At 45.0% G+C, this 19015-nt stretch overlaps 1 protein-coding gene across 1 annotated transcript in view; it reads left to right on the top strand.

Annotated features, from left to right (window-relative positions):
- The first annotated feature begins 492 nt into the window (after positions 1-492).
- The window catches only part of B3gntl1 (UDP-GlcNAc:betaGal beta-1,3-N-acetylglucosaminyltransferase like 1), a 57970-nt gene continuing 39447 nt past the window's right edge, over positions 493-19015 (top strand). Inside the window, exons 1-4 of the mRNA XM_051159270.1 lie at positions 493-545; positions 2425-2541; positions 2629-2728; positions 18179-18243. Coding sequence (XP_051015227.1) covers positions 498-545; positions 2425-2541; positions 2629-2728; positions 18179-18243 — 330 coding nt within the window. The 5' untranslated portion in view covers positions 493-497. The remainder of the gene's footprint in view (positions 546-2424; positions 2542-2628; positions 2729-18178; positions 18244-19015) is intronic.

Below are 19015 nucleotides of genomic sequence, written 5' to 3'. Positions count from 1 at the left end.
CCCCCATTCTGAAGTATTTTCATAAATTTCGTTTGTCTGTGGACTTCAGTTTGCGATTATTTCCATCAGGTGGGGCAAGACGACTTTCGCAGCCAAGAAGCCGCAAAGCCAAGTGAAAACTGCAAGGGCGGAAAGTCCGGAAGCCCAACCGTAGTCAGCACCGGCCACCAGCACCACCACCACGACCGGCTGAAGCCTCCCTAGCTGTCCTCTCCGAGGCCCGCGTCTTGCCCCGTGCGCTCTGCGAGCCCAGGCGTCTAGGACACACGAACAGGCCGCCTCATTGGGCACTCTGCTCGAAGCACCGTCCCCCTTTCCTGATTGACGTGTCTCTACACCAATAGCACTGCAGGGGCGGGCCACGTGGCTCTGCGCCAATCGGAAGCGGTCCAGTCTGTGCATCGCCTCCCCCCGAAGCTTGCAGGGTGCACTCTGGGCTCCGTGGCAAACCGCGCGCGCATAAGAAGGGCACCCCCCCCCCCCCGGCCCGCCACGCCATGCAGCTCCCGGAGAACACCACCACGCGCGGCCCGCTGGCCCAAGTGGTAGGTATGACAGGGCCCCTCCCTCTCGTCCTTTCTGCAGCTTCTTCTCCTTTCCCGACTGGGCAGTCATCTTGTCCCGGGCGCGCAGCCGCCAGGATCTTTTCCTGACCCACTACCCCGGGTTCAGGAACCTCAGCTTGGAGGACTCCCACCACACCATGTTTGGAGGTAGATGTAGGTACAGATGGCACACCTGCCCGAGCTCCTACGTACACTAGGCTGCACACCTCCCTGCCCAGCACTCTAGTACCCCACAGCCCCAGCCCTGGCTCCAGCATGCCAACACCTGCCCCACATACCCAGCTGGTGGGATAGATGTCAGGGGCTAGGACACACTGTAGACATGGTTCACAGCCTCAGCGCCAAGCGCATTGTATTTTTCATGCCAGTCTTACTGAAATTGGGAACTGGTAAATCGAGGCCTATCCTTACATTATATCATTTTTATGTTGTTAGGTTTGTAACACTATCTGGCCTGCAACACTGTAGCTGGAGAGGACCTGGAAACCCTCCAGCATCTGTGTCCCAGTTGTAACAAATACGAGTTGCTGCACCCTTCTTTATTTTACATCTTGTAGGTCTTGAGAAAATTAAAAATTTTCCAGCCTGGCCGGGTGGCACAAGCCTTTAATCCCTGCACTCCGGAGGCAGAGACAGGTGGATGTCTGTGAGTTCGAAGCCAGCCTAGTCTACAGAGTGAGGCCAGACACAGAAAAGCCAAAATTTTAAATTAATGTTTATTTCGTTTACAAAGTAAGTCCAGAGGACTGGGCTGTAACTCCTGACATGCATGTGCAAGGCCCTGGGTTCGATCCCCAGAAGCTCAAATAAATAATGAATTAAAAAGTCTTTAAGCAACACTTTCAGAGCAAACACAACAGGATAGGATGCTGCTTTTGTATCATCAGCTCTTCAAAGAGCATCTCATTTGTAAAGAACTTTGTGGAGTGTGTCTTCAACACTCATTTATAAGCTTTTTATAACCATGTTCAGATTCAGCAATTTAAAGTTATTATATGTAGATGTTATCTTTAGTGATCTATGTAGATATTACCCACATCGTATGTAGGCCTTGTATGTAGAGATTAGCTATTGTCTGTTATATCTTGCCTGTGTTACATATATGTAACATGTATATACATGTGTGTATGTTCACACCCGGCTGGTCTCTACTGCTTACTGTGTTACATAAAATTCAGGCAGTTCCCATGACGACTATTCTTTTTGCTACTAAGTTTCAGTGTTTTTATTCCACGCCACTTGAGAAACCTTTGACCTTGTGAGACTCCCCAAGACAGCGCTGGTGCATGGCTTCACGTGTAGAGCAGAGATTAAGGGCCTGTACGTGCCCTGGTGGTCCAGCTCGGCTCTTTGATGAGCTGTGATGACCTCTGTGAAGGGGCCACTCTGTTGGAGTCTGGGTCTCATGAGCAGGGGCTGTGTTTAACCAGAGTGATGATGCTTCGGCCCAATGATGAAGATCGTGAGTTCACCGTTGACCTAAGGCCATTTGGATGCTTTTCAGGGTTTTCCCTCTCTCAACAACGTGTCGAGGGGAGTCGGGATAGATGACTCAGTGGGCAAGGGCACGTCCCACCGAGCTTGGAAACCCAGGCTCATGTGTGCACATGTAATAACAGATAAATAAATGGAATAATGTTTTAAAACCATCAAGAACTTAAGGTAGGAACCTAAGACCTGTTAAATGTTATGGACCAAGTGAATGTCAGGAGCTTAGGAGTAGACATCTTTGGTTTGTTGGGCATGGTTCTAGGCCTTTGGAGGCCAGGCCCTCATTTTGTGGGATAAATATTTCATGGCTGCCGAAGGGAGGGCAGTTCCCCATAGCTGTTTGCTAACACATTTCTCTGAATTCTAGTCTATTATCCTCCCCGTGCACAATGCTGAACAGTGGTTGGATGAGTGCTTGAGGTCTGTTTTACAACAAGACTTTGAAGGCACCATGGAGCTCTCAGTTTTCAATGATGCCAGCAAGGTATTTATGGGCCAGCTGTTGGGTGAGCTAATGTTTTACGAACCACATGTGAGGGAGTTTTCCTGACCTGTTGTGCCACACTTGCAGGACAAGTCTAGGAACATCATTGAAAAATGGAAGGTGAAACTGGAAGATTCTGGCATCTCCGTAGTCATTGGCGGCCATGACTCCCCTTCTCCCAGAGGAGGTAACTTAAACTGTAATCATGATTTCTTACCAACCTACAGACTTAAATCTTTTCATACTGTTACAGTCTGGAAAAAGGTGTCCTGGCGATCCTCAGGTCTGGTGATTAGGACTGTTGCCCACTGATAACCAAGCGGGCCTCAGTTTCTCTCTTTCCCCCACACCCCTCAGCCTGACCTCGAACTCACAGAGGTCTGTTTGCCTCTTCCCCCACCACCTCCCATCCAGCCAGTTTCTCGTTTATTGGTAAGGATGTGTTGTCTCGGTGCTTAAGTCTACAACCAATTTGTAACTGTAGCCTAGTCCACGTGTAGGTTTTAGGAGGCGTGGCCTTTGGAGGGTGGACGCTCATGAATGGAAATGGGCTTGGTGCTTTACAGAAGAGGCCCCAGAGAGCCCTGTACAAAGGGACAGTAACCTCAGAGGATCCTGAAGCAGCCTTCACCAGATGCCGAATCTGCCAGTGCGTTGGATGTATGGCTTTCTCTTAAGGGCAAGGGCTGCTCTGTCCACGGCCATTGCTGACATAGCTCATGTCTACAGACTTGTCAGTTCAGTGCGACTGCAGTGTGTACTCCTGTAAGTAACTAATTCCGTAAGCACAGCTTTGCTAATACTCATCCATTGTGGCATCAGCGCTTTGTTCTTCACTACAGAACAATTCCGTTGTACAGATAAACTATGTTTTGTTTATCCATTTCATTAGCTGACGGGCATTTAGAACTTTCCATTTTTTTGGAAATTCTTGTTAGTGGTGTCAATATAAATATCTGTGTTTTTGTTTGAACACTGATTTTTCAGCCAGTATATGAGCATTGTTTTTCAACTCTATTGAGCATATGCCTTATAATTTTAGATTTATCAGCTTGAAGAACTGCCATGGTGTTAATCTCAGTGAGAATACTTTACATTTTCCAGTGGTTCAGGTTACTCGTATCCTGACTGCCACTTGTTATTACCTTTTATAGTTTCCCTCATAGCCGTTCTGGTGAGTCTGAGGTGTTTAATTGTGGGTCTGTTTGCATTTCCAAGTCGTTACTGATGCTGAGCCTCCCATGGGTGCCCTGGCTGTGTGTATCTTTGGGGGGAGTTCTGTTCACTTGGGTAGTTTGTCTCCTCATTGCTGAGCTATAGACATATACACAGAGAGCTATAGCACTATTAGATGTATAATTTACATAACTTTCTTACATTCTTTACCTTATCTTTTTAGTCTCTTGTGGTAGTTACCCTTTATGCACAAATACTTACAGCTGATTGTAAAAGTAACTTCTATTCTCTGGGCTCTGGGCTCATTTGTTGTCTGGGAGGTTCACTGCCTCCTTCTGCTAACCTAGGCCTCTGTACAATCTAACCTAGGCCTAGAATGTTTTCAGCATCTGAGACTTACTGCTTGATAAGATCACCCTTTCTTGTTCTTTCTGAGCTCTGGGCTGGCTGTTCAACTCAACTGTTCTGGCTCAAACTCCTCTCCCAGCTGACTTATTTAATCTCGTTTCTCTCTTGGCCCAGAATTGCTCTGCTCGGCCTCAAACTAACCTAGCAATCTGCTCTAATCTTCTGGCTCCTTCTCATTTTCTGGCTTGTTCCGTCTTCACCTGAGTTGTCTCTCTGCAACCTATTCTCTGTATTACTGTTCTGGTAAAAACTCTTGGGTAGCTTCCCTTTCCTCTCTCTTCTCTCGAGAGTTGGGTGTATCCTATTCTGTCAAATCTTCTCTGATTCATCACCTTTTCTGCCACTCAATTAGACATCACTTTCAAACAAGGGTGCTTCCTTTTACTAACTAACTTTACCTTCGTTTGGGATTAAAGGGAGTTTGTAGTCCAGCCAGAAAACACAGACCTAGAAGATCTTTGGCTATGATCTCTTGCCAGAGCAGCCATGTTCTGAATTAACACCCCTCTGCAGTTGATACTGTAGATCTTTTTTTTTTTTTTTTTGGTTTTTTGAGACAGGGTCTCTCTGTGTTGCCTTGGCTGTCCTGAACTCACTTTGTAGACCAGGTTGGCCTCAAACTCACATCAATCCACCAGCCTCTGCCTCCCAAGTGCTGGGATTAAAGGCGTGCGCCACCACGCCTGGCCTTGATACCGTAGATCTTACAGCTTTGATTAATTCCTTTATAAACAATAATACTTTTTTTTCTTTTTGAAGATAGTGTCATGTATTATCAGAGTTAGAGGTAGTCTTCCTTCTGATTGGTGTGCGTGTGTGCGTGTGCACGCACGCGTGCTTGCACGCCTTGTAGCCCAGGCTGTGGTGGCCTTAAACACATGATCCTTCATCCACCATGCCCAGCTCCTGATTTGGACTTTGTCTTTTTCTTGTTTAAGTCTCTGGTTAAATTTTCTAATAATGTGTAGAAGTAGTAAACCTCAATATCCCGACCTTAGGGGAAAGCTTACATTTCCCACTGTTGAATATGAGACTAGTAAGTGCTGTTTATCCAACTAAGGACATCCTCTTGTATTGCTTTGCTGAGTTATTATTTCATTTTTAATCACTACAGGCATGGATGGGGTAGATTTTGTCAAGTGATTTTTTTTTTTTGGAGTTAATTTCAGAAACTGATTTTTTTCTTTCATTGTATTAAATTATGTGTTATACTGATATCCAGTGTCAAACTGTCTGCATTATTTGGGTAAGTCCCACTCAGCCATGCTGTGTAATCTTTCTAGTGGGCTGCTGGATTCACTTTGTTGGTATCTTGTCAGGGGTGTGTGTGTGTGTGTGTGTGTGGTGTGGGGGTGGTGTGTATGTTGTGTGGGGGTGGTTGTGTGTGTGTGTGTTGTGTGTGTAGGATTTGTGGTTGTGTGTGTGTGTGTGTTTGGCATCATTCTCCACCTTATTTTTTGAGACAAGGTCTCTGACTAAGCCTGGTGTGCACTGATTGGCCGAGGCTAGTTGGCAGATGTTCTTCCTGCCTGTGAGTCCCCAGAGCTGAGATTATCAGCAGATAACACTTACTTGGCTTTCTATGTGCTGGAGATAGAAAGTTTCTCATGGTTGTATGGCACGCATTTTACTAACTGAGCCATTTCCCCATCTTTTTAAAAGATGTTTTAAAACATGCTTTCACTTTGTAGCTCTGGGTGGCCTAGAACCTGCTATGCAGATCAGGCTAGCCTAAACTTACAGTCACATGCCACTGCCTCCCGATTTCTGGGACTAAAGGCATGAGCCACAACACTTGGCTTTTATTAAGGACTTTTGCATGTGTGTTAATAAGGAGCGCTGTTGCATGGTCCCCAGTTCTTTTTTTTTTTTTTTTTTTTTAAGATTTATTTAATTATTATTTATACATATTCTGCCTACATGTGAGCCAGAAGGCCAGAAGAGGGCACCAGATCTCACTGTAGATCGTTGTGAGCCACCATGTGGTTGCTGGGAATTGAACTCAGGACTCTTGGAAGAACAGACAGGGCTCTTAATCTCTGAGCCATCTCTCCAGCCCCCTCCAGTTCTTACACTGCGTCACGCAGGCTCCTGCCGTGTAGCCCTCTGAGTCCTCGTCAAGGCTGGCAGGGATGCAGCTCACTCCTGGATTCAGTGGTTTGAGTACTCTTCTGTCTAGCTATGTAGGCTACTTTGTTACTTCAGTTGTTCTGTGGTGCTCTGACTGTAATTGTTACTTTTTTGATTGATGGATCCTTTTATCAGTATAATCATGTTGGGTTTTGTTTGTTTACTTGCTTTTCAAAATAATTTAGGAATAAAATCCTTCTTGTCTGGTATTTGCAAAACCACCCAGATTTGTTTGTGATTAGTACACAGGATGTTTTTACATGTGACCTTTCAGCTTATGTGTGCCTCTGGATCTCTTACAACATTTAGGGAAGTCATTTTTTAATTTATTATTTTGTTTTGAGGCAGAGTCTTACTATGTAACTTAGACTGACCTTGACCTTGGGATTTTTTTTCCTAAGTTTCTCCAAATGCTGAGATTGTAGATGTGAGCTGGCTAGGTGAGTCATTAAAAAAGATTTGATTTGCCTTAGCCAGGTGGTGGTGGCAGTGGCAGTGCATGCCCTTAATCCAAGCACTCCGGAGGCAGAAGCAGGCTGATCTCTGTGAGTTTGAGGCCACCCTGGTGTACAGAGTGAATTCTAGGATACCTGGGGCTACGTAGAGAAAACCCTGTCTCAAAACCCCAAAATAAATAAAAAAGAATAATAAAAAAAATTGTTCTGCCACCGTTTACCTTTTAGTCAGAGAGTTTAATCCATTTAAATGTCTTTGTTTGTGTTCTTCAGTCCTGTATTGTGCTTTTTTGGGGGTGTTGGCTTGTTCCTTAGTTTTCTGTTAGAGCCCCGTCTTCTCTCCTTCCTGTGTGTTTGTAATTAGTTGCTGTAGGGACTACAACAGTCATCTTCAGTTTATCATTAATCCGGGCTGAATTAATATCATTTTAGCTTCAGTTCTGAACTCCTTAACTTGATGTTACAAAAATTACATTCTTGCCTTGTGTCCATAGAGTGCATCTGTAAACTGTGCCTACTGACATAGATAAGTGTCTTGTATTGTAAATATATACAGATCAAAATAAGACAGTGCTATCTTTTATGTTGGCCTATGCCACAGCTTTTTCAGTACTGCTCACATTTTTTGCTTCAAGTTCCTGTTTAGCCCCAGGATTCGCTTTGTACCCATGGGCAGCTCCCTCAGCATTTGCTTATTTGGAAATTTCTTGATTCCTTCATTTTCAAAGGATTGTTTTGTTTTGTTTTTAATATATATATATATATATATATATATATATATATATATATATATTTATTTTATTTTTTTTTTTTTTTTTGGAGACAGAGTCTCTCTATGTAAAAGCCTTGGCTGTCCTGGACTCACTTTATAGACCCGGCTGGCCTCGAACTCACAGAAATCCGCCTGCCTCTGCCTCCCGAGTGCTGAGATTAAAGGCGTGCACCACCACCGCCCAGCTAAATGATAGTTTTAAAACGACGGTAATTTCTTGTTTATAAGTTGTTTTATTATCTTATGTGTTTGAGTGTTGGGTCTGAATGTATGTTTGGGTACCTTGTGCGTGCCTGGTACCCTCAGAGGCCACAAGAGGGCATCAGATTCCTCAGACTTGGAGTTACTGACAATCGTCAGCCACCATATGTGTGCTGGGAATGGAACCCAGCACATCTGGAAGAATGGCCGGTGCATGTAATACCTTAGCCATCTCTTCAACCCCCACAGCTATAATTTCTACAGGCTATAATATTAGTAATACATTGCTTACGTCTTCTGCTGTTGCCAGTGTGTGAGTGTGGAGGGGCAGGGGCAGGGGCAGGGAGAAGGGTTTTCAGTCCAGTGTGCATGCCGTAAAGCTCCTTCACTACACTCCTCCAGTCCCTCCGTGGCACTAGACTTGGCAAGGGCTCCAGCGGCAGCAGGAACAGCAGTGAAGGCAGCAGCCTCAAATGCAGATAGATCAGTCCAGAAGTGACCTTTCCAGAAAGTAGGAAGATAATACTCCGTCTCCACAGACAAAACAGGATCTGCCTGTACCCACTGAGGATAGAACATGGCACCGAGGCCACAGTCAGCTAAATGGCTTCCCGGAGATGCAAAGATGCAGTTTCTTCTGTAATAGCGATCACTTTGCGATTGCTGATGTTGTTAAGCATCTGCTGTTTGATCGGCCCAAAGGGGAAGATAATCGGCAGCACAATTTTGTCTCTGTTCTTATCAGCTGCACATCACTTACCTTTCAGAAGGTTCTCTGGAGATTTATGCTAGTGTTGTTATGCCTGAGGCCTGGAGGAAGGAGGTTGCTGTATTCTAGGCTGCCACAATAACTTTACGTGGGGCAGTGGTGCCAGGACAGGTGGCAGCTGGCGTCTTACTGGCCATCAGCGTGTCCTTCGTCTCATTGAGGCCTTTTTCGTTGGTCAACATAAAGCCCAAATCCCCCCAACAATGAGGCAAATGTCTGTCAAGAGCGGAGTTATTTTCCAGATGCCACTGGGCGTCATGCTGGTCTTGGGCGTCGGCACCACAGCCTTCCTTTCCTTGGAGAAACATGCATGTGGTTGGAGCCCACATTTTCTGCCCAACAGTGGAGCACTTTGGATGACGTTCCAACGGTTGGGTGACCCTAAGGAAGTAGCTGCACTTCCAGGTTGCCAGCCAGCCTTCCCTGGGAGTGATGGCAGTGTGTCAGAGGTTGCCATGCAGAGGTTAAAAGATTATGTTACTGTATTGAGCATACCTAGCCAGATAATTGCATTTGACCTTTTACATGGATTCTGGGTGATCAAACCTTCATGCCAAGTCACCTACCTCCGTTCCAACTTGGCTCCTCTAAGTCAGTTAGTAGCAGAAAGGTTTTCACATTATCTTTTTGTTTTTTCTTTTTTTTTAGTTTTAATTTTATTAATTTATTCAGATTACAACTCAATTGTTATCCCATCACTTGTGTCCTCCCATTCCTCCCTCTCTCCCACTTTCACCCTATTCCCCTCCCCGGTCTAAGACCGAGGGGGACCTCCTCCCCTACTATATGGCCATAGGCTATCAAGTCTCATCTTGGTAGCCTGCTTATTCTTTCTCTGAGTGCCACCAGGCCTCCCCACCAAAGGGAGGTGGTCAAATATGGAGCACCAGAGTTCATGTCAGAGTCAGTCCCCACTCTCCACACAACTGTAGAGAATGTCCTGGCCATTGGTAGATCAGAATAGGTTGTTTTTGTTTTTTCGAGACAAGGTTTCTTTGTGTTATCTTGCCTGTCCTGGACTCGCTTTGTAGACCAGGCTGGCCTCGAACTCACAGCAATCCACCTGACTCTGCCTCCCGGAGTGCTGGGATTAAAGGCATGAGCCACTATTCCTGGCCACGTTATCTTTTATAGTTATGTGTTCAGCCTTCACTGGTGCTCTGATTTTTGGGTGGATTGAGGTCTTGTCAGTCTTTTCAGCCTAAAGAACCTGAGTAGCTATTTAAAGCTGATTTCCTATGAATAGATTTTCCCAACGTTAGTTTATCTGGGAATGCCTTCATCTCTCTTTTACTTTTAGTCGGAGCCTCTTGGGTGACGGTGTCTTCTTTCTGTGATGCATTCTCCAGGCCCCCTCGTTTCTGATAAGCAGTGGCTAGCCATCGACAGACTGCCCAGATGTATTTAAGTGAATCCAATAGATGTTCTTTCAATATATATTCATCCTATCTGTTCTGCTTTTCCCTAGAACCCTGACTAATACACCCTGTAAGTGACAAGTCATTTCCTCCTTGTAACTATGGAGAGTTTATTCATGTCTTTTGACATTTTTTTCCTATGTTGTTGTTGTTTTTTGAGACATGATTTTTTTGTGTAGCTTTGGCTGTCCTAGACTCACTCTGTAGACCAGGCTGGCCTCGAACTCTCAGTGACCCGCCTGCCTCTGCCTCCCGAGTATTGGGATTAAAGGCGTGAGCTACCACGCCCGGCCATTTTTTTTTTTTTTTTTTAATGTTGTGATTCATTTGTTTTCCTAGTTGGAGTTTGTTTGGCTTTCTAAATGTTGATTACTGTTTGTTTGAATGTAGCTGGGCAATTTTCAGCCATTATGTCTTCTGTTAATTTTTTTTCTTATTTCTTTCCACCACTTGCAGCATCTATACCATGTGCACATAGTGTGTTTAACGGTGTTCCATATTCTCCAGTTTTTTTTTTCTTCTTTAAGTAGCAAATTCTTTTTTGTTTGTTTGTTTGTTTTGTTTTGTTTTGTTTTGAGACAGGGTTTCTCTGTGTAGCCTTGGCTGTCTTGAACTCGCTTTGTAGACCAGGCTGGCCTTGAACTCACAGTGATCTACCTGCCTCTGCCTTCCGAGTGCTGGGATTAAAGATGTGCACTAAGTAGCAAAATCTTCATTTATTTTCAAGTTTCCAAATTCTGTCAGTGCCAATGTAGTCTTGAGTCTACTACTAAAAGTCAACTTCTGTTATTATATTTTGCCACTTTAGGACTTTTATTTGGTTCTTTATTCCTAATTCTTTATTGTTGTTGATGCTGTTTTGAAAAATATGACATTGTTACAGCTTTATTTCTCTAATCATGGCTTTCTTTGCACTTATGTATCTGTACTGACTACTCTGACTTGTCTGGCTGTTCTGACCGGAAGTTTCTGCTGCTTGCCCTTTGACCTGCATGTAGAGCATGCTTTCCTGTTACTTCTCATGTCTTCTGCTTTCTGCTGGAAAATGACAGTATAGATAACAGGCGTCTGGTTGATGCTGATATTGCTCACTTGCTTGGTAATGTTCCTCAGAGGCAAGTTACCTGGGATGGCAGTGATTTGGCTGGACTGTGGACTTCTTTCTCTTTCTACCAGCTCCGGTAACTGCTGGTTGCTCTTTTTTTATGACACCATGGTGCATAAATTGCTGCAGAGTCTAATCCAGTCAGATTTAGGCCCCTTTGAAGGGGTAGTTCCCGAGGTTGGTGTTTTCAGTAGTAAATCTGTTAGGCTCCTGTCTTCATCACCTGCAGTGTTTTAGGGCACCTAGGCCTGGGTGTCACCACATTGCGACTTGTGAGGTCTGTACCTTCATGGTCTGTGCTCTGCTCGGCCTAATTCTCCTGGGTCGCTGCGGTGCTTTGATAGGAATGGCCCCTATAGGCTCATATATTTGAATGCTTGGTCGTTAGGAGGTGTGGCCTCGTTAAAGGACGTGTCACTAGGGGTCAGCTTTGTGGTTTCAAAAGCGCAAGCCAGACCCAGTGCCCCTCTCTTCCTGCTCCCTGCGGATCCAGATGTAGAGCTTGCTGCTACCTTGTCTGCCTGATGCCGCCATTGCTTTTCTAAGAGTTGCTGTAGTCATGGTGTCTCTTCACAGCAAAAGAACACGGAACCAAGACAGCCATATAGGCCAGTCACAGTTCTGTGCTGCAGATGAGAGTGATTTCCAAGACAGCCAGGGCTACACAGGGATACCCTGTCCTGGAAAACAGAAACAAAACGGAAAAGAAAAGAAAGAAAGAAGGAAGACAAAATATGCCAGATCTTATGGAGACATTTTCTCAGTTGAGGTTCCTTCCTTTCAGACAACTCTAGCTTGTGTCCAGCTGACATAAAACTAGCTAGCACAGTCTTTAGGTAACTGTAGCTTGTGCCAAGTTGACGTGAATCTAGCCAGCACACACTTATCCTGACCCAGCTACCTGGTATGAACTAAGTCCCAGGTGAGCTGGCTGAGGAGAACTGGGAGCTCCCATCCGCTTCCCAGACCCCTGGAATGAAGGCTCCGTCTTGGCAGTAATGTCTCAGCGATCCACCTGCCTCTGCTTCCCAAATACTGGGATTAAAGGTGTGAGCCACTACCACTGGGCCTGTAGTGATTAATTAATGATTGATGAAGGAGGGACCAGACCAGTCTGTTGTGAGTGGTGCTATTCTTAGGCTGGTGTGTTCTCTAGGAAAGCAGGCTGGGCAAGCCAGTAAGCAGCACCCTTCCATGGCCTCTGCATGAGCTCCTGCCTCAAGGCTACAGCTCTGCTTGAGTTTTCTGTTCTAGCTTCCTTCAGTGATGGACTATGCTGTGGAAGTGTAAGCCACATAAACCCTTTCCTCATCATAGTAACCCTAACCCTGACTGAGACAGAAGCTGGTACCAGGATAATGGGGTATTGCTGTGACAGACCTGGCCGCTTTGTTATTGGAAGGATTTGGGCTAGAAAAGCTATTAAGTATTGCTAGCTCAGTGTGCTGTTCTGTGGGAGCTTGGAGGATGAGAACGCTGAGAACAAACAGCGGACGGAGGCCTGGCTTGTACGTTTCAGAGGGACGCAAAGACTCTACTGGGCGTTTTGTGTGAAGAATCTGGTGTCTGGTTAGCTTGAGCTTGATTGACAATGAACCAAAACAATAAAGTTAAAACTTCGCTCTGCTGGGGCAATGGGTGTTGGTCAATTGGAGCCGAAGGATCAGCTGTGGTTAAGAGGAGCATCCCTGAGATGAAACCTGGGAAGTGGTTGCTCGGGGTCTGCACACAGAAGCCTTGTAAGAGTCACCCAGGTGGTATTGGCTTCGAAGGCGTGAAGGGGTCATGGAGAGCAGCTGAGTTTTGACAATATATGTCAAGGCTGGAGCCCCTGAAGAGAGCCCAGGAGAGCCTTACTGGTGAAGGTGCAGCCAGTCGCAGCAACAGACGCCAGCATTTTGGAGATGCGCAACCAAGCTGTGTGTGCTACAGAGGGCGGGGCCAGGGAAGTGACTCAAGGTGACTGGACTGCCATCTTGTTACTCAGCTTACACAGTTCAGAATCCTGGGGTGGGTTGACCGACTTTATTGATTTACTGCCTCCTCTATATCTTGTTAGAATTTCACACATAATTTTAGATGGTTTATCCCTGATTAGATATTATACTTTTGTTTATTTATTTTTCTAATTTTTACTTTTGTATTTGTGCTTGTTGTGAGAAGTCTAGAAGGATGATGCGAGTGATGGTCATGATGGCAGAGCCTTGAACGCTTCTGACTTGGTGGAGAGGGCAAGGGCTCACTTGGTAGCCAGCTAGAGGCTGGGATGTGAGACAGCGGTGCTGCGCTTTGACTTGTCCCGCCCTGTTTCCCCTCCTCCCGAAGATGGGGGCCTACCAGACCAAAACCAACCAACCAACCAAACACAAACCTATTTCTCCTGGAGCTTCTGTTGTTACAGTGCAGTTACACTGCTGAAGCTTGTTAAGGGTCTGTTCTCCGTAACTCCTGTGCCACTTGCTTTTCCAGTGGGTGGTTCCGGCTGATAGACTTCCTGGAGGTGGTGTTGTAAACATGGGCTCACAGCACTACGCGCTGGTGCAGAAGGAGCGCTTCGGGTGGGGGGTGGGGGTGGGTGGGTCCCCTGAACGTTACAACCTCACAGAGCTGTGAACCATCTTGTCTCCACAGGAGTACTTACTCTGTTCACACGTTGTTTTCTCTTTATTTCCCCTTGAAAATGTTTTCTTCTCTCATGTTCCCTTTCGGTTTTCTGGAGCTACTGCTTAAAATAATCTTTGTGCCAGGGACATATAGATGGTAAAGTATTTAAAATTCCTACTTGTCTGTAATGCCTTAGTTTGTCTGGGCAAAGAATTCTATGGTAAAAATAGTTCTTCTCACAAGTAAAGGCTCACCTCATTTCCTTCTAGTGTAGCATTCTGATACACTGTTATTTTAAAGGTATCTTCTTTGAAAGACACTTTCAAAGATAGTTAATACTTCGGCTTTGAAATTTTTGATGTTGGATCAAGGTTTTTGTTTGTCTTTCCTTTAGTTTTCAAGGTTAAATGATTTGCCGTATAGCCTTTCTCCTCACGGTGATGAGTCAGAGACTTCACGGTCTTAGACTTAAAGAGAGAGTGCCTCGTATAGTGCTTAAGATTAGAAAAGGGTTAGGTCAGGTTACTCTTAGTGACAGATGGGTCCTCTTTGGCTAGGAGTTCTTTTTAATAAAAAATAAAAATTTGAACACTTATTTAATTTATAGTGTGAGTGGGTGTGAGTACCAGAGGATAGCTTGTGGGGTTGGTGGCAAGCACTTTTTTGCTCACTCAGCCATCTCACCAGCCCGGCACTTTTACTATTGTAGAGCCGGTAAGTTACTTGCCAAGACATGGCTGCTTTGTATCCAGTATTGGCAGCATTTGAAACCAACTGTGATACATTGCAAGTGGTGAAGTATCCCAGGTGCTCTGAGATTAAATTAGGGTTGAAAGCCACTGCTCTAAAATTTCAGGAGTAGCATCCTGTCTTAGTTAGGTTTCTGTTTCAAAAATAAACATCATTAGCAAAAGCATCTTGGGGAGGAAAGCGTTTATTTCACCTTACAACTTAATAATCCATCTTTGAGGGAGTCAGGGCAGGAGTTCGAGGTAGGAACCTGGAGGCAGGAATTGAAGCCGACCGAGGAGAAACCCTGCCTACCTGTCTGTCCCTCCCTGCTCGCTCAGCTCGCTTTCTTATCTATCTCACTACCACATGACCAGGCTTGATATCACCTACAGTGGGCTGGGCTGCATCAGTCATCGGCCAAGAAAGTGCCCCCCAGGCCAGTGCGATAGAGCCATTTTCTCAGTTGGGGCTCTTGCGTCAAGTTGAGTGTCAAGCTGGCACATACACCCTGTTCCAATTTTTGACAATACTGAGTCTCAGTGTCTTAAGGACCTTGAGCCACCCTTAGATACGAACATTTCTATTAGTTCTCAATAAATGTAGTTTGTCTGCTTTCTGAAAGTAGCTTATACTTCCTGCTGTGCTGATCTTACTGCCCTTTGTGGTCTCCTGCTACTGTTTAGTTTGTCGTGTGTTTGAAGTTCTGGGTAAAGCACAGGGTAGATGTTGGAAGCTGAGGTCGGCACTCTTGGGCTGCTAGGACTGGGCTGAGCCTGGTCCGTTAAGATGAGCCCTAAAATGTCACCTCATGAGTGCTGCTTGACGAAGCAGAGCAGCAGGCACAATGTTTAATATGGAATTTAAATAAAGCTGCTTTCTAGGGCTGAAGAGATGGCTCAGTCAGTAAAGCGTTTGCCTTACAAGTGTGAAGACTCAAGTTTAACTCCTGGAACTTCTGTCAAGAAAAGCTGAGTGTGGTGGCATAGTTAGAGAAAGGCCGATCCCTGGGGCAGCCAGCTGAGCCTGCTTAGTGAGGTTCAGGCTCAGAGAGACCTTGTCTCACAGAAGAAGGTGGACAGAGTCTGGAGAATGATGCCCCGTTGCGGCAGCATTCTTTCCACTCATCTTCATCTGGAAAATGGTGATATTTTCTGGAAATTATTTTCCTAGTTTTATTATCTTTAGATTGAAATAGAAAATTATGCATGGGTTACTATAGAATGTGTGTTTCAACATCTGAAACACGAATTGTTGTTGAAACTAAATGTTCTCTGACATCTTCAGTTAAGAGGGATTTTGCAGTTTCTGTCATTGAATGAAAAAGGCATTTTGATAACTGATGGTTTTTGGGTTTTTTTTGTTTGTTTGTTTTTGTCTCCACTTTAAAAATAGATTTTGTCCTTCTTAAAACCTGAGCTGCTTGTCCTGAGTCACATCATGTCTGTTAGGAGGACGTTGTAAAACCAAGGACCCAGGTGGAGTGCTGGGAAATGGCTTCACTTCATTGTCCGTGGGAAGAGAATGAGGATTCACGCAGCCCTGCGTGGCATAGCTGGTTCTCCAGAAAGACCTGTTTTTCTGTAACATATTTAGTAGGTCATGCCACCTTAGTCATTAGATAAGATAAATTTAAACGTCCTATTTTCAGGAATGCCAGGTTATTTGCAGTGGGTTAGGACTCATTTTTTAAAATAACATATTATAACCACAGAAGTGCACTTGGTCATGCATGTGGCTTCTTGCCAAAGGCAGAGTGAACCATAGCGTACTGCTTCTCTCCAGGAGTGAGGAATGCTCGTATCTCCACAGCGCTAGGTTTTTCCTGTCGGAACCATGGCAACCAACCACCCTCACAAAGGGACTGGCCTCCCCAAACATGGAGCCCCCACACAAACATTTGACTTTCTTCAAGGCAATAATGTTAGAGCAAATTCCTTGTCTTTGCCGAACACAAGATTCATGTGAGAAACTTCTAGCATCCTCAGTGAGCTAGAGTTGCCTTCATTGTACAGACTGAAGGGCTCAATTTCTCTCTTAAAATCTGACTTTCCACAAGCAACTTTTGTAACAGGATCCTGTTAATTTTAGTGTGCTTGTTTAGAATGTTCTTGTTTTTATTGTTGAGGCTCTCAGGAGGTATCTGTTTGGCGTGTGTGCCTTGCTCTGCGGGATGGCTGGGCCTGCCTTGCTCTGCAGGGGTGGCTCACGTTTCCTGGTGGTTGCAAATCTACCTCAGCGTAGGAAGCATCACATCACCTTTCTTGGTCGTTTCTCCTGTTTTTGTTAACAGTTCTTCAGAGTCTGGGTCCATTGCTAACAGGTTTGGACTGGACAAATTCTAGACATGAATGCTGGAAAATAAACGGCTACTTCATATGAATCCTGCTGCTCTGGGTTGGATCTTAGGGGAAGTTTCCCATGTCACGTGTCTTGCTTTTAGCATTGTTCTCCTTGCCCTGGTGTGTGTGTGTGTGTGTGTGTCCTTTCTTATAGCAGAAGTGTCATAGTTGGCTGAACACACATTTGCCTGACAACTTTCTTCAGCTTGTCTTAACTTCAAATACCAAAGAGATTTATTGTTTCAACCCTGTACACATTTTGCTTTGTGTGACTTTGCACAGTAGCATAGAGACCGTGACCATCTGGTTAATGTGATTCGGGTATTGGTGTCTCTTTCCTAGGAACAGAGCTCATTTCCTTAAAGCCCATGAGTACCCTCTTCTGCACTGAACACCTTCTAGTGCGTCTGCCTTTGGCACTTCTGCTGAGCTTGTGCCACTTTTTGCACTGCGCTCCGAGTCTCCCAGCCTCTGCAACTCTCCCGTCCATAGGGCAGAGTTAGCCCTCGTAGCCCACCAGTCTGTCCCTCCAGACATGGTTTGTCCTTCCGTCCTAAACTCGTCTGCACCCAAGTTACCCAAGCTGTCAGTGCTCTGCCCTGCACTGTTGCATTTTCTGTTCATGTCGATCACAGCGTGGGTCTCTCGTCCATTCTCTTTGTGGTGATTTTTGTCTTTTAAATTCTTCTTCTTTTTCAGCGCATTCATTTAGTTGTCACTATGGGGTTTTTTGTTTGTTTGCTTGTTTGGTTGTTTTTTTTTTTTTTTTTTTTTTGGGTGTGTGTGTGCTTTTGTTTTACAACTGAGTTTGTAATATCTTTGAAGGAAACAATTAAAAAACCATTTCAATATCTATCCCCTGGGGATGACAGTCCCTGAAGCCCAGGCCAAGGTGGTGTCTCCATCCAGGACAACCACTTTCCCAGCTCTTTAGCCCAGAAGAGTTCTGTGTCCCGCACAGTCTCTTCTTCTTTGGGTCTGATCCCTCTCTCAATACTGTGGCAAGGGTTGCCCCCACTGCTGTGTGACGCCCTGGGCGGTTCACTGTCAAGTGAGCTGTTTTTTGTTTGTTTGTTTTCCTAGTATATGTATAGGCAGCCCCGGCTCTTGGGTCTGTGCTGAGCATGCTCAGTACATAGGCATGCAGTGACCTGGGTTGGGTGTGCACACACTCAGATGTGGCGGACGTTGGCAGTCCCCTCACAGGGACGCAGCGCTCAGCTAGCCGTCCATGAGGTACTCAGATTGAGACGTTTACCAACCAGTCTCACATAAGTAAGCTTTGTGCTTCTTCCGTGTAAGCAGGGTTGTGCACTTCTTTCAGGGATATTTTACTTTTATTCCAATATTGCTGCAGATGCCTGTCATGACTTATCTTTGGCATCTCTGACGTCATCATTGAACGTGGGCTTTGCTTTCTGTTTCCTTCTTATCATGCCTCAAGTTGTGGTGGTAGTGTCAAACGACCCTGAGATTTATGCTGTATGTATTTGAATTCTAAAAAAGCTGTTTTCTCTTTTTCTAACAGTTGGATATTCTAAAAACCAAGCAATTGCGCAGAGCACAGGGTCTTACCTTTGCTTTTTGGATTCAGTAAGTAGCTCTTTGTCTTGTTTATAGTGGTTTTTTGGTATCTATTGACCAAATAATGATTTTGAATTTCAGTAGGTTCTTAAAAATAAGTTTTTAGATGTGTTATGATGAATCTCCAAAGTCAAGTTTAATAGGCTGTTGCACTTAATTAAGCCATAGCACCTAGTTAACAATAAATAAGGACATATTAAATGTAAAACAGGACCACAGAGAATACAAACCTTAAAATAAGCAGAATACTAGCATATATGATGCTTCCAGGGTCAAGAAATGGAAGAAGTTCATGGCAACACAGGGAGCAGATTTGAAGGGAGCGGCGAGGAGTTCACAGATAGGTACAGGTGGACTTATACAGAGATTCAGATCAAAGTTATGTTAAAACTTTAATTTGTGGTCCTACCAATTAAGTTAGCAAGATACAAAGCAAATTAAGTGTTCTCAAAATGCAGATAGTATTCCAGACTGTGAGTTGGTACCACACTGACAGTGTGATTGTGCGTTTAGTTCAACAACTTCAAACGCTTGTGTCCTCAACTCCTGGGGTTCACCCTGTGGTACTCTGCGCGATGATTTGTGTGCAGCTGGGCCTTATGCTGTTCATTATGACAGAAGTTAGAAACTGGTTACTGTGTGCTGGCCGAGTGCTGGTGAAGATCACCAGCAGACCGAGACATGTTCCTTTTATGAGGGACCCTTAGGGGAGGACACTGGGTTGTAGCAGAGGAGCAGAGACTGTACACAAACTGTGCTGTCCTTAGAAGCGCTCACAGAA

Source organism: Acomys russatus, chromosome 16, assembly GCF_903995435.1.
Source record: "Acomys russatus chromosome 16, mAcoRus1.1, whole genome shotgun sequence".
Lineage (NCBI taxonomy): Eukaryota > Metazoa > Chordata > Mammalia > Rodentia > Muridae > Acomys > Acomys russatus.
This window is presented reverse-complemented; position numbering and strand designations above follow the sequence as displayed.